Source organism: Xiphophorus hellerii, chromosome 24 (genome assembly GCF_003331165.1).
Source record: "Xiphophorus hellerii strain 12219 chromosome 24, Xiphophorus_hellerii-4.1, whole genome shotgun sequence".
Taxonomy (NCBI): domain Eukaryota; kingdom Metazoa; phylum Chordata; class Actinopteri; order Cyprinodontiformes; family Poeciliidae; genus Xiphophorus; species Xiphophorus hellerii.
Genome location: NC_045695.1, coordinates 15,851,238 through 15,866,614, shown reverse-complemented (window position 1 = coordinate 15,866,614; position 15,377 = coordinate 15,851,238). Strand labels below are relative to the sequence as shown.

The window sequence follows — 15,377 nt, the reverse complement described above, 5'->3', positions numbered from 1 at the left end:
TGAGCTCATGTCAGAAAACACCACACCTGAGCCAATAAAATACCTGCAACTCAACACTCAGAGTATCACAAATATCAGCAACAATCACACATATTGGCTTTAGTCGTGCACTAATAGTCTGTTGATGATATAATGCATCTTTTTACAGAAAAACATGGAAACTATGTGAGGAATTTACTGGTTTTTCAGCCTAAAAGCATCCAAATAGTTTCTGCTTTACTGGCTGCTTCTTTAAAAACAAAGTGAACTCAGAAAAGATTAAACCGCCTTTAAAATCTCTGTTCAAATCCTCCACACATTGCCTTCCTTTTTTATAGCATCAGCTCTGAAGCACAAAGAGTCCTTTTTGCTTGTGTTTGGTCAGAAAGCTGAGGGCCTGATTTCCATCACATGTCAGTCATGAGAGACAGAGGGAGACGCTGCGTCTGCTGCAGCTGTCCCTTCACTTAACACGTTACACTCACTGCAGCGTGACCTCACCACAAACCCAAACCAAACACCAGCATCTGACCGCCAGGCTGCACAAGAACCCGCTCCAATCAGCGGCCGAAAGCGGGACCCCTCAGGGCGTTTATTAGAAATGTAAACCAAGAAGTTTTCAGACCTTATCTTATCTGAGAGAAGTGCTGCAATAAAAGCAAACAACCTGCTTCCTCCTCTGACCTGAACCTTGTTTTTATGACTAATTGTGTTGTTTTGCAGAGCTCTATGTGTTTGCGGAATGAAAACAGCAGATAAGTATTACTAAAGAGGCAGATTTTAATGTGGCTGAGCTCTGTGGTTGATCTGGGTAAGCCGCATTTGTTCACAGACAATAAAAACCGGCAGACGTCACGTGACGCATCCGCAAAACAATCAGAACCGTCCTGGATCAGGTGCTAAGCTAACCTGTAAACACCTGCACAGGTACTGGGCTCTAAACCCACTGGATCCCCTCAAACAGAAACACACACACACACACACCTCTGCTTTACCTGCACACAGCATTCAGAAAGTCCCAGTGTCTCTTTTGGAGTCTTTCCAAGCCAATAAAATCTCGTCTGGAGCAGAACCACTGATCTCACCTTTGACATAAAGAACACACTCGTTAAAGTGTTGCAGAGAAAACACCTGGATGGAAACCCGTCTGTAGCTGGAGCAACTTCAAGAAACATCCAACCTTTCAGCTCAGTAAAGTGAACCGTTTCCTTCAATGTTCTGCTTTTGTTGCTTTTTATAAACCGTCCAGATAGCGTCAGATTATACCTCCTTAATAATAATAATAAGTCTGACTCGGTTAACCTCTGATAAACTCGTAGTATCAAACTTTGAGCTCTTCTAGTAACAACTTCCTCCTGTTCCAACCTCAGTCTCACCTTCTCGTCCAACATCAGTGTCCGACCTCAACAATAGGCTCAAAGAAAAAGGGTTACAAATCTGTGGGAAGCCTTCACACACACACACACACACACACACACGTAACCACAACCAATAAATGTGGTTAATGCAACTGTATTGTGTTTAAAATCATGGCAGAAATACTTCAGCAGCTTCTTTCTCCTCCAGATCGATTGGAGAGGATCTAAATGACAAACCAAGAGTCTTATCTCCGTAAAGGACAGAAAAGTCCGCTGTCAGAGAGGAAGTGAGTGAGCAACCTCAGAAGTATTCGGCTGCTGTGATGAATGTGTGGGAGGAAGCTGAGCAGCCTGCAGAGCCGTGACCTCAGCCTCCAACATGTTAGGGATGAACTTTCACACCGTCTGCCACATCTGGAGCCTCTGCCTGCGTCCAGGTGTCTGTTCAGGCTTCACCTTTCTGCTTCGTGATGCTGGTGCATTTACTCACACAGAAATCACCACAAATGGAAACTTTTCTGCTCATGTTAGAGCGAGTGAGCGCAGAACTCGCCCAACCAGCTCCATTTCCCTACAAATAAAGAAAGATAAACTCCCTGGGAGACACTTTTCCTAAAACCCCGAACATGGCAGACTTATGTAACGTTTGCGTGACACAAAACTATGTTAATTTGAGTCGAGGGAGGGAAGAAAAAAACACCCCCACCTCCTCAACAAAACACACAAAGACATAAGGAAAGACAGGAAAAAAGTATGTTGTGGCAGTCAGAGGAGGAGGAGAAAAAATAGTGAGCGAGTCTCAGATTACGCCATCCTCCCGCTCTCCCTCCTCCCTCGTGGAAACATTGCGTGAGAGCGCTCTCGCTGCACGTCCTGATTATGATTAATGCAGGTAGCGCCACACACACACTGAAACCGCGGTTCTGGATGGGGTTCTGCCACGGATCTGCGCTCAGACGGTTCGGAGAGGCTCGCGTTTGCTCTGCTTTTGTTGAGAAGTTGAACTATAAACCATTTAGATGAGAGAGGAGGAAACAGAAAGGGGTTAAAGCAGCCTGGAGCGGCTGGAGGACGGCTAAAAATGACTTTTATTACACTCTGAGAAGCTGATTTATTTCTGCACATCGATCCCTCATTTTGGTCCATACAGACCGATTAGGATCACAGTTACCGACGACTATCTGTTGCTTTGCAGCATTTTGTTCACTAATAAGGAAAAACTTTAAAGTTATGAATATTTAGCAAAAGAAATACACAATTTCCCTGTTATTAAAACACAACACTACAGCCTGGGTTCAAATTTATGTAAGAAACAGTTTATTTTAATCCTTAAGGAGGCAAATCAACTTTAAGTTTGGTTGATTTAATTCATTGTTTGGTTAAAAATATTAGTTTTGTTATTTTCAGATCCATATTTGACTACAATGGATCTACGTCTCTTTGAGGTTCAGTATTCACAAAATTTGCAGATTTTTTTCTGAAATATTCTGAGACTCAATGCTACTAACATACTATATAAACCAGGAGCATCATTCATTTCCTTGGTGATGATTGGCTGCAAGAGGTAAGGAAGACTGTAGATGTTAGCTTCTGCAGTAGAGCTAAGATGCATATTAATCCAAAGTTGTGTAAATTTGGCATTTGAACTATAAAAACAGGAAGTTACGAGGTCTAAAGTATCCACTCGGGGTCCACTGTAGTGTGGAAGTTGTGGATATCAGGATAAAGCTGGAAAAATGTTTAACAGAACACTAAAGTTTGTGTTTTTATAACTTTAAGATGATTACACAGTTTAGACCAAAACCAAATTATTCAAACCAAAAAGACGGATCAGAAATAGAAGGTCCTGATTAGCTGGCCTGAAAAACACTAAATTAAATCCTCTCTGGACGAATAATCAAACAGAGAAACAGTTTTAGAGAGTTTTCAAAAACCTCTGACATGCTGCAACAAACTGATTCCTTCTGGTGCAAACCTAGAACATCTTAAGACACTTTAAAGAGAAGAACAGAAACTGAAGCCCTGAATAATCAATGTATCCAAACCTGCACACCACTGCACCAAAGTAAAGACGCTTGGCCGTAACATGCAGCATGTCAGACCTCAAACCAACTGGGAAGCATGGTGGTGGAGGGGTGGTACTGTGGGCTTGTTTTGCAGCAACAGGACATTTCTGCTCCAACCAAACAGGTCAAACACAAACACAGCAGCAGACACGGTAGAGACGCTGGCATGTCACCTGGCTGTGGTGCGTTTGGCAGAACAACAAGTCAAATCTGTTTACATAAGGAGAACCAGCGGCCATCTTGGCTTATTGAAGCAGCATGGGAGGCAAATCCAAATCCAGAGGAACTAAACACACCAAATGGTTTTCAATAATGGCTCCTTATATTCAACAGAGGATTACTGTGAGTGTTTATGGGTTTACTGAAATCAATGCAGGGTCCACGGAGTTCACATGAACAAAATGAGCGAATCTGTTGACAATGCTGCAGCAGAGGAAGGAGATGTGTGTGAATGTGGGCGTCTGGCTGTTAACAAAGAGATCCAGTTACTTCATTCGGACAAAACTCACCTGAAATATTCAAGGTTTATCTCACGTTACGCTCACGGACCCTTCAGAGAGTCCTCAGCGGAAATCCAGAGAAAAACACAAACAACTAGAAAACCAAGAAGGTTTCCCCCTAAAATGCGGAACCCGGCCATGCGGGGATAAATGGATCGAAATGATGGTTGGGATATTTCCCAACTTCACGACACACAGAGTACAGCAGGGTTTATTACAGCTGTATGACTCTGTAACAACAGGCTGCAAAGCGCTGACTGGTCTGGATGTGTTTGTAAAGCTGCGCCTTCTTGTTTTTAAAATCCAAACACATATAAACAGATTTTAGAGCCAAGTTGTTATTAAAACAATCAGATTCACTTCCTTAGCGGCCAAGAAAAGCATAAAAACTGGGAAAATGTGTTAAAATGACCATTATTAGAACGTAACCAGCTGTTAATAAAACAATTTAGCGAAGTTATTCTTCGGTCAACTTACGTTTTCTGCACCGGCTTCTTCCGTTTCTTCATGGCGTACTGCGCCGTGCTCGGCAACATGGTGCGGCGACGCAACAAAGTCCAAATAAGAACAAAGTAGAGCTATCCCGGCTTTAAAAACACCTCAACACGTCCAGACCGGTTCGGAAAAGGTACATTCCCCGAAAAAAATCAAAATGAAACCGATAATAACTGCGAAAGATTAGGGAAATACTCGACGGCTTTGCTCTGTACAGCTCGGCTTGTTGTTACGGACGGCGGAGACTTTTCCGGACTTTTCTCGCTACGCCGACATGGCAACACGTAGCAAACCGTCACAGCTTGTCATGCTTGGGTTGTTCGAGCGTTTCCACTCCGGTATCATCCGAACAAAAGCCCGAACTCTGAGCAGTTTAAGGGGTTCCCTCGGAGGGTTGGAGACCTCAGACTGCGGCGGCGGCGCCCCCGTTGTGATTTGACGGAGCGGAGCAGCGGCGTAATGTGTCACTGTAACATCAGAGCGGAAATATTTAAGGTAGACCGACCGCAGCCGCACAGGGAATACACAGGCGCTATCTCCCTGGAAGACCTTAAGAAGAGTTTTGTAACAATCACACTTGGACAACTGTTCAACTTCGAAAATCTATACTTTCATAACAATAAAAACCTTATTTGATGTGTAAATAAATAGTTATAGCTTATATGTAGTACAAATCGTTCTTACTTTTGGTTTTTGTCACATTTAAAGCTGCTGTATGTAACTTTTATTTAAAAAAAGGTTTTTTACACATTTGTTAAAACTATCACCATGTTGTGACAGTATAATATGAAACAGATAATCTGAGAAAACGTCTTCCTCCCTGGGCTGCTATTACCGCTCTGCTCAAAAACAACCAGTCAGAGCCAGGAGGAGGGTCTTAGCGCTGTCAATCATCCTTGTGAACATGTTGCTACATGTGTTAATGGAGGATAAATAATTTACTTGCCATCATCAGTAGCCATGCTAACGTGTATTAGCATTCATGACAGGCTCTGGTGACAGGGAAATGCTACAATGTACAGGAGAGAAAGGTGGGCTTGATTGACAGCGCTAAGGCCCGCCTCCAGGCTCTGATTGGTTTTTTCTAGTTAGCATTGGGAGCACTGGAAGATTCCAGCGAAGCTTGATTTTTTATTTTTTTCCACAGATTGTCTGTCTCACTATACTGTCATGACATAGTGAGAGTTTCAACAAATAAATAAAAAATATATTTTTAAATATGTTTTTAGTTTTACTGCAGCTATAAATGTTTTAAGATAATCCGAACAAAAATATGAATCAAAGATGACGTAAATAAAAGCAAAAAGTAGTTTTAAAATGTCTTTACTTGAGTCATAAAATCATAAATTAATTAAAAACTACCTCTTGTCATTACTATTCTGTATTTATTGAATTTTTTGATGATTTGAAACATTTAAGTGTAACAAAAAAATCCCTACATGTACTTTTTTCAGCTCCTAAATTAAAATAATTACCTGATACTTTTAAACAATAACAGTATTAGTCCAAAGTAGAGAAGTTTAGTAATAAGGCACAGCCCATCACGCCAAAACGCAGTGGGTTTTTGTACAATTCACAGATTTAAACAGTTTTTCCACCTGTTTTGCTGAAATGAACGATCCCTCTGTAAGATAATGATATTAACTAGATGTTTCCTGTCACTGGTTGAGCTAAAACATTCAGTTTCTAAACAAAAATATACATTTTTCCACCTCACATCTTTTACATTATGATATTCGTAATGACTAATGAGTCTAATGCAGCTACTGAAGTCTTTACTGTCTGAGGTGTGTGGGGTTTTCTACAATCAGTCTGATTTTATGCATTAAAAGAACAAGTTGGCTTCGCAGGCTGTAAATGAGTCATTCTTTCTGGGGACAATCAGCAGGTGAAGACTGAACTTCTTCCCCTGTGGCTGAACTCTTCCTGCGTTGGCTCGAGGTTTGCAATCACGAGGTGCCTGCTCATATTTATTTAATGTTTGGGTCGTTTGGCAGTCACTCACCGTATCCTCCTACGCTCTGTCACACTGAGGTGCGCTGGCTTCTGCAAAGCTATAAATGTGAAGGATTCCTGTGACGTTCCTTTTATTCAGTGCAGCCAAAGTCGGTGTGATATATCACTGTTTTTGTTGAGAAAAACCTGCTTCAGCACGCCAAAGACTAAATTTACAAAACCAAAAGGCAGACAGACTCACATCTCGGGACTTTCAGGGTGAAAAACAAGAACCTTGGTATTCGCTGGTCCTCACATCTGACATGTGTGAAGTAGTTTTTGCTTGTTTCTGATTCAAGACACCTTGTAGTGATGACTCAGGTGGTGTAATGTTGCAGGTATTCAACACTGTAAAAGAAGAATTATCACATATCAGGATGCAAACAGTCCTGACAGAAAAGCTTGTGCAAACAAAGACGGCAAATATGTGCAATAATCTATAAGAAGACAGAAGAAAAAGCTGCGATAACGTCCAGTCAGTGGACTCAGACTGGAAACCTGAGGCAGTCCGAGGCAGACGGCTGCGGTTTGATGTCTGCTTGGCTACAGAACACGAAGAGATGCAGTGAAAGGCGCTGAAGCAGAAACAGCCTTGAGATCATTTGTGCTTTGGGAGTTGATGGCCCTATAACATTAACCACTGAGCAAGGTACAAACATATTGTCATTAACCAGGCGAGCAAAGAAACACTACAAGGGAAAAGAGGAAAAGAAAGAGTGGAAACAGGTGGAAGAAGAGATGAAGCAGGTGATGACAGGAACCAGGAAGAGCTTGGACTGGAGGAAGAGTCACGTTCAGGAGCTGGTTGTTGAAACCTCCTCCAGCTCCTTCCTGCAGGTTGTGGGTCTATCCAGAGGGGATTTCCTCTAACTCCTTCATGCTGGCCCAGTCATGTCAAAGGATCCACAGACTGGGAACCAGTAGCTCACCAGTAAGGACTCGGCTCTCTGGGTAAGGCATCAGGTTTTCTCTGTTCTTAATCCATCAGACAAACATTAGCGATGGAGGAATTTAAAACTTCAAAATACTCGACTTCAGGAAGCAATCGTCTCTCAGTCACCAAAGGTCCAGAGCACCAAGAGACAGCGCTACCAACCGCACCACTGCCCAGTCAAAGTATTTTTCAAATAATTAGAAATAAGTTAATACTTTTCTGAATATTTTCATCGTTTCTGTGATGTCTTTAAAGGAGCTTCAATGGTCACTGGTGGTTGAAATCTGCTGACATGGAAACTTCAAGCAGGAACTGAAACTTTAAGATTCAAAGGTCTGTTTAGTAATAATGTAAATTTCTTCAAACGAAGAATAAGTAACTTTGGCCCTTCCAGTTTCAGTTTTGCTGCTCTGGTCACACATCATGACAAAGCTGATTGATCTGGACAGCTCAAGCTTTTAAATCGTCTTTTCCTGTAATTAGAGCAAATAAAAGTTCTTACAGGAATAAGTAAAGTCTTTGGCTGACAGAGAGACTGAAGTTTCCCTCTGATCAGAGCTTGTCCCTGGATTAGGGAATCTGCCTGTTTCTTGTTGCTGGGATTAACTGTACAGAGAGCAGATCTGTCTGAGAAGCCAGCAGCCTTTGTTTCTCATCATTAGCCGCCCAGATCCATGACTAAACGGCACTATTTCAAACACTGGCAGCACCAAAATGTTAACTTTCCACTGTGCCACCGCAGACCACCGCAGCATTTTATTGCGACATGCAGAGGTGGCATTTACATGGCAGTAAAAGCTCCAGTAGGTCTGGGTACAACTTGTTAATTATCTCCAACGTAAAGCTGCTGAGGCTTCATATTAACAGCTTTATGTCAATGCTCATCAATTTTAAGAAAAGGTAACCCAGTTATTCCAGGAAAAATGTAATTGTTGATTATTCAGCTGTATCCAATCTGCTCTGAGCGGCTGGAACGGCTTTAGAGAGTTTGGTTTGGCCAGAAGATCTTCTTCTTCTTGATGCTTCCTTGTTCCTTTGTTTTTGATATTCAGTCATGTTTTCTTACTGTTGATTCATGTTTAGCTGTAGTTTTTCTTATTCTATCATTTTGTATTATTTCATTCTGCGGATTAAACTTAGAGGATCCAGTAATCACCTCCCCAGCATTTCTGAGCCAGCCAGTTTCTATGAGTCTGCTGTTCCTCTTCCTCCTGAGTTCCTTCTGTGAGTTTTGCTTAATTTTTCCAATAAATCTACTTCCTGTAACCAGCAGTGGACGATCCTGGTTGTAGACTTGCTCGAATGCAAAGGAATTTAGGTCAAATAACTAAATACAAGACCTTGAATAAAATCCATTGCTTTAAAGTGGTAGAGTCGTTTAACCCTCCTGGGTCCTCTTCACATAGCGTCGGCTGTTTTTATGCAGCCTGCAAAAGCTGAAAATCTGCTCCGTATTAAAAATAAACCTCAGGCTGGTGGCATATAAAACCTTTTTTTTAAAGCAATGTTTGTGTTTTCTGAACTGCCAACTCATCTCTGCTGCTTTGTGTTTGGTTTATAAAACAAACGATGGAAATGTGGAGCAACTTTCCAGGCTCACAACGTCTCAAATTAACTTCTAGAAATGAAGCTGGTGAATCGGGATGTGATTATAGGTTGTTGAAGCAGCGGGCCGGTTCTGGTTCTGTCCTGGTGAACAGAAAACCCAGCAGGATGAAGATCTGGTTGAACCAGGCTGCTGGTAAATTAACAGCAGATGTTGCTGAGTTTGGATGTCGAGTTTCAAGTTGGACTGGACTTTATTCCTGAGCGACAAACAAAGGCAGCATTTTTCCTCCTGTTCTTACATAAATAGGAAATTTAGCTTCTACTTTGGCCTTAATGTTATTTAAAAGGTCATTTAAATTAAATTAGGAAAAGTCAGGAAATAGGTGCCCATTTTCTACAATGAAACTCAATTAATTGCATGTTGCAGGTTGTTTATATCAGTGTTAGGATATTTTTGGGAAACTGCTAAAACAAGAAGAGTTCAGCTAAATTAATTACTAATAAAAACCAAACCTTGTTCAAAAATAAAGACTGTGCGTCTATAATATCCCGACATTTAGCAAAGGAATCTTTTTAAGGACCAAACTTTAGGGATGAATTATTCTTGAATTATTTAGGAATTTAAGTCTAGAAATAAAAACACATGATGAGTTAAACCTGCAAATTATTAGAATTTACTTAAAGTCTGACTTATTTTTTCCATCTGGTTTGTCAAGATGGAAACCAAAAAACTAATAAACCGTTTAAAATGTATTTCTACAAATTAGCATGTTAACTTGCTAGCAAGTTTGCATTTGTTTTGCATTTGATGTGAAATAAACCTGAGGTTTATAATGTTAACCTACGATTCAGACGTTAGCATTAGCTCTGCTACTAAACTAACTAAAGACGGTTATTAACTTGAAATATGGTTAAAAAAAGACAAAATGTTTGTTATTACTTCAATATGGTTGATACTTTCTGCTATCACACATCTCAGAAATATGCAGACAGACCATATAAATGGAGTTTCTTCAGTTGATACATTAAAATAAAAGGTAACAGACAAAAATCTTTGGGCAACAGGATGTTGAATATGAAAATTTGTGATTTTTTCCCCTCAGCTTTTCCTTGTATGATGCTTTATTTGTGTGTTAAGTGTTTATGCAGATAATGCATCAAAGACAGGAAAAGTTGCATCTTTTTGGCCCCTTTAGCTTCCCATAACTGGGTGGCAGATGGTTGTTAGCCTTAAAGCTACAGTTCAGTTTGTGACGTGACGTTCTGGGCAGGAACTGCTCTGAATGACCACTGTTCAACCTTCCGAGTTATCAGACAAAAAAACAGTTGCATGTGAATTTGGATGAGCCTTTGAAGTCTGTTGGATGCAAATCCAAATCAGAAGATATTCAAATGGTTCTGAAATGGAGAGGGAAGCTTCCAGGTTTCCACTGTTCGGCTCAGAACGACTTCCTCTTCAGTTCAGGATGAATTTGCACCAAAACGGAAAGTTTTCGTTCCAAATACAAGATCAGGATGTCGTTTCACAGACAAGCTTTAAAAAATCCAATGAATCAGGTTGGATATGATTTGAATTTTGCAAATTCTTCTTACTTACTTTCACTATTTCATTGCTACAAACCTGATCAAAGAGGAGAGTTTGAATAAAACTTTTTGCATAATCTGACAAAAATATCAACAGGATACAGAAATAATACTAAAACCACAACATTTATATAGAATTATAGTTTATAATTTATGACTAAAACTAATTACATGCTAGCAATAGAAACAGATTCCTCCTGCTAGCAGATGTCTGTGTCAACATGTTATGCGTTTTATTATGAAACATGTAAAAACATCTGGATTTGATGAGCAGATTTCAGCTGCAGCAGCTGATTCTGACGGTATGAAAGGATCTATGAGAATTTTAATCTTTTGCAGATTGTAAACGCTTGGCGGAGTGATGCAGGAGTTTTAAAGTTTAGCAAACATAAAACATAAAAATACTCATAAAACTCGGTGAAAACGTAAAGGAAGAGCCAATAATTCTAGCTTTAATGTCAAATTTAAATGCTCCGGAGCAAACAAATTTTAATGTCTGACAAAGAAAACCTGAGTAAATATCACTTGATCAAAGTTCAGACTTTGACTAGGTCATTCCAAAACCCTACATTTTTGGCCATGAAGAGATATTTTGTGTTGCTTTTTACTTTATTCAATCTTTAGTGAATATAATCTACTAGGATTAATAATAAATCTAATTATTTAGCATGTTTGTGATTGATATTGCCTGGGAAATGTAAGTTATTCTTTCTGAAACTGAAACTATTATTTATGGATGTTTTATAGCCTTTAAAACGGTTTTAATCTAAGAAAGGCAGCAGCTAATACAGACTGGTAATGAAAAATAAAAACAAACTTACACATAGCGAGAAGAAAAGAAAGGGAAGCAGGGAGGAATGGGATCCAGCAGGAGAATCCATCAACCAGTTAATAGAAGTTTAAAACTGGGAGAAACGGAAGCAGCTGAGAGGGGAGACCTGGCAGGCAGACTGAGGGAGAGGAGCAGAGGAAGAGCAAAGACAGGAAAGTTAAATACAATAAATAATGATATCTGGGTTTAGCATAATAGAAACACAACCCAAAATAATCCCAGGATACGACAGAAAATCCCCAAGAGATTAAAACCCAGGACTTTCTTGAGCTTCAAATCCTTCTTGACCACTTTGAAAAAGGTTTTATTCAGCAAAACAGGTCATTATTTGTAGGTACCACACGTAAAATGAGCATAAAAATGAATAAATTATGGCATAAAATAGATGGAGAAGCTGCAGTTTGGAGATTATTGGGAAAGAAATAAGACAGAAAAGATCTGAGATGTTTAAAATGTTCCTAAAGCTGAAATAACTCGATGCTGTCGGATCAAAATGTTACCAAACTGTGAAACAACCTCCCAGCTGGAAGTAAATGTGTGAGCGTGAAAGTTTCCATCATCCAGCGCGAAGCTGTTCTTGTGCTCTGTGGGAAAACGTCTTTGTTTGGTGATCCTGGTCTCTGATGCACTTCTGGAATTCCTGATGCGGAGAACGATATTCCGGAAACAGAAATATGAGAAAATTCACAGCTCAGAGTCAGACGGAGATAAACCAAAACATCTGATCTCCTGCTGGTGTGAAAACATCTCAGCTTCTTCTTCCTCAGTCAAACCCAGAAACAGAAAAATAAATCATTTATGGGGAATATCACATATTTTATCCTCCCACTTCATTCCTGGGACATCAAACCGCCGCCTGCATCAGAGCCGCAGCGTTTTCATTGTTTCTGATTCAAATATGTGGAAACAAAACCAGACGAGCGTCAGAGAGTTTAGTTAGAACAAACCGAAGATGTTCAGATGGAAGAGCTGTTCTGGTTCCTACTGGTCTTACTGGTTCTGTAATGGGCAGCTCCCAGTAGGAGACTGAGCTTCATGCTGGAAAACAAAACTTCATGTCATTTCTGTAAGGCTGCAACTATTAATTCAGTTATGGATTAATCTAATAATTGGATTTTAAAACATGGGAACATTCTGCTGATTTTTCATTTGAGCATTTTTATACAAGATTAGAAATATTAAAAATGCAAATAAACTTTGTATGGCCTAAAATGCAACAACACAGCTAAATAAAAACTTCTAACATCAACATGTGAATTAATCAATTAACTTAATGATAAATAAAATTAATTGGATCATTTCCATTTTGATGATTAATATTTTTTAAAGAAAATTTTGTTTATGAAAACATGAAAATACATTTTATTTATTATTTTTGGTTGTTTTATTCCAGTTTCAGACTTAAGTCGTCTTTTCAAAATGAAAGTTTATTAATATTACTTGAAACTAGTTTTTAAAAAACCATATTATTATTTATCGCAATAATTTCTGGGACAATTTATGTGGAAAACTCAGCATTTCTGCTTTAATAATGATTAATAAAAGATTTTTTAAATATAATTTGAAACAACTTATATGCCACTTGAGTTTTTTGTAGAACATATTTAACCTTAAATGGAAAATGTTCATATTTTTTGTACCATTTTGGCTTCATTACTGCTCACAATATGTTGTGTTTTTTTCAGCAAATGTTCTTTTTTTGAGTGTGTAAACTCCAGTTAACGATTATTTGACGAGTTGATGATCAGTTCAGTAATCAATTAATCACAATTTATTGTTTCTGTCCTATTCCAGAAAAATATGAATCTTGAATCCATCAGGTGGAACCGAATGAACTATTAGTTTAGTTCTGCTTCGTTGTTTTGGGAGTTTGGTGTGAATCCGTTTTAGTTTTCATAACTTCTGACTCATCGGATTAAACACTGTAGTCAAAAACAAGATGGCGTCACAGCGGTCAGAGAGCCGGGAAAATATTAGATCATTTTTTATATGATTCATGATCAACTGAGTTCACTGAGAACCGCCGGCAACTTCCAGGAATAATTTTCTGTTTCTCTAATTACTGGAGAGATTTCTGGACCTCTCCTGTTTAACTCTTAATGTAGAGGTCTGGACTTTGACTAGACCGGAGGTAAGCAACCCGTACAGTCCAAGAAGTATTTTTTAATTCAGTGAAGCTCAATAAAACATGACAAATATTTACAACAGGAAATCTGTTTCCATACTTTTATTTATTTATGTATGCATAAAAGTTTTGATAAAATATGATTTTTTTTTTTATTGGCTGTTGATATTATGTAAAAAAAAACGCAATTAAACCTCACATAATTTCCAACCTAATGATGAGAAATAATTCTGCATAAATAGTTACTAACCCTAAACCATACATTTATTTTATTTTTATGTAAAAACTTTATTTAATTCTTTATTAGATTTTAATCCAGTTATTAGGAGCTGATGTGGAAGCTACATTTCTTTCTACAGGTTGCAAACTTGGACCAGACCGCTGTAACACCAACAACTGTTTTCTTTTTCTGCCATTTTGTTGTAAACTTGTATGGAGTGCAATTAGGGACAAAATTAAGAAAATTACTCACCCAGCAGTGCCTCCGTTGTGTCCAGCTACTGATTTGATCAATGATATTTTGGCATCAGTAACAAAATGTCCGCTGCTAGCCACTCCAACGTTAGCATTGGAGTGGCTAACGGTTAGCATGTGTAGTTCTGTAAAAAAAAAAGTATGACAATGGATGTAATTTATGTCTTTTGCTAATATAATATGCAAACCATTTTTCTTAAGTTTTATTTTTAAAAAGTGAAAATTCCAGCCTGCATGCTAACATGCTACTCATGCTAACATGCTATCCATGCTAACATGCTACTCATGCTAACATGCTATCCATGCTAACAGACAGCAGAAGCAGATCAGAAACTGATCATCTTAAAGAAAATATAACAAAAAAATCTGATAAGGCCTAAATACCAACTGAAGTTAAATCAGTCGAATTAGAAGATTGCTAAGTTTTATTTTTATTGTTTATATATTTTTTGTTGCTTTCCTTTTGTGATTTGTGGGTTTATTTTTTTTTTTATAAATTAGCTTGATTAATGACAAGTTTACTCTTTGATGCTAATTGAAAAGAAATCAATAAACTCCTGAGATTTTAAATGTATAAATATAAATTCATTCAATGGGAAAAGAAGGTAAATAATGCAATATTGATACATGTATCAAATAGACAGTTATAAGTGCATTTAGATGGAAATTTAAGGAGGTTTTCTCCTTAAGAAGCAGCTGTTTCAGTCTTTTTCAGAGTTTTTTTTAACTTTGCCAGATTGACGGCAGCAGCAGTTGTTCCTGAAACGTCCTTGCTGATGTCTTCCCATCCTGGCATCGCGTTAAAAACAACAGACTCGTCACGTCAAACTCTCAGCTACTGTGTCAAAGCTGAAAGAACAACAACATTCGGGTATATCACGGCAATTAGTCCCGTTTGACCTCGAAGGCATGACTCACTTTGAGTCTGAGAGCAGAACCGTTTGGCAGCCGGGTCTGTCAGCGAAGTACACACTCGTGCAAACACTCCCCCTCCGAATGAGAGTCGGTGAGGATCGTTCTCACGCAACGCCTCGGCCCTCCTCGCATTCACTGGGAGTGTGTTTCACCCGCCGTCTCAAGATCCTGGGACGGAGCGAGGCAGCCCAGACTGTTTTTACCCCTGCAACACACACACACACACACACACAGGCAAAATGGGATTCTGCTCGCCATCTGGGACTGATTAGCATCCCTACTTTCCAACAACACACACACACACGCTTTAAAGGATGTGATGACGGCTTAAACCCAGTCACCTCTTGAAAACATCTCCTTTCTGAACTCTCAAATCATTTCCTATGAACGGCTTTGGCGCGGCGTTTTGTGCCACTCCTCGTTTCCTCAAATCACCGTCAAGAAGGTGGAGAAAGAAGAGTTCACACAGCGCCACAAAAACAACATTAGCAGCAAAAGCCTCGTTGCGTGACTGAGAGGCAGCAGGTGGATGGTTCAAAACAAAATCCAGAAATTCATACAAGAATCTGGAA

The 15,377-nt window shown here is 39.2% G+C and overlaps 1 protein-coding gene across 1 annotated transcript in view; it reads right to left on the bottom strand.

The window, feature by feature from the left end:
• Nucleotides 1–4,846, bottom strand: part of ahr2 (aryl hydrocarbon receptor 2) — a 41,435-nt gene extending 36,589 nt beyond the window's left edge. The window contains exon 1 of the mRNA XM_032556511.1: nt 4,381–4,846. Within this exon, the coding sequence (XP_032412402.1) occupies nt 4,381–4,439 (59 nt within the window). The 5' untranslated portion in view covers nt 4,440–4,846. The remainder of the gene's footprint in view (nt 1–4,380) is intronic.
• Nucleotides 4,847–15,377: the final 10,531 nt, after the last annotated feature.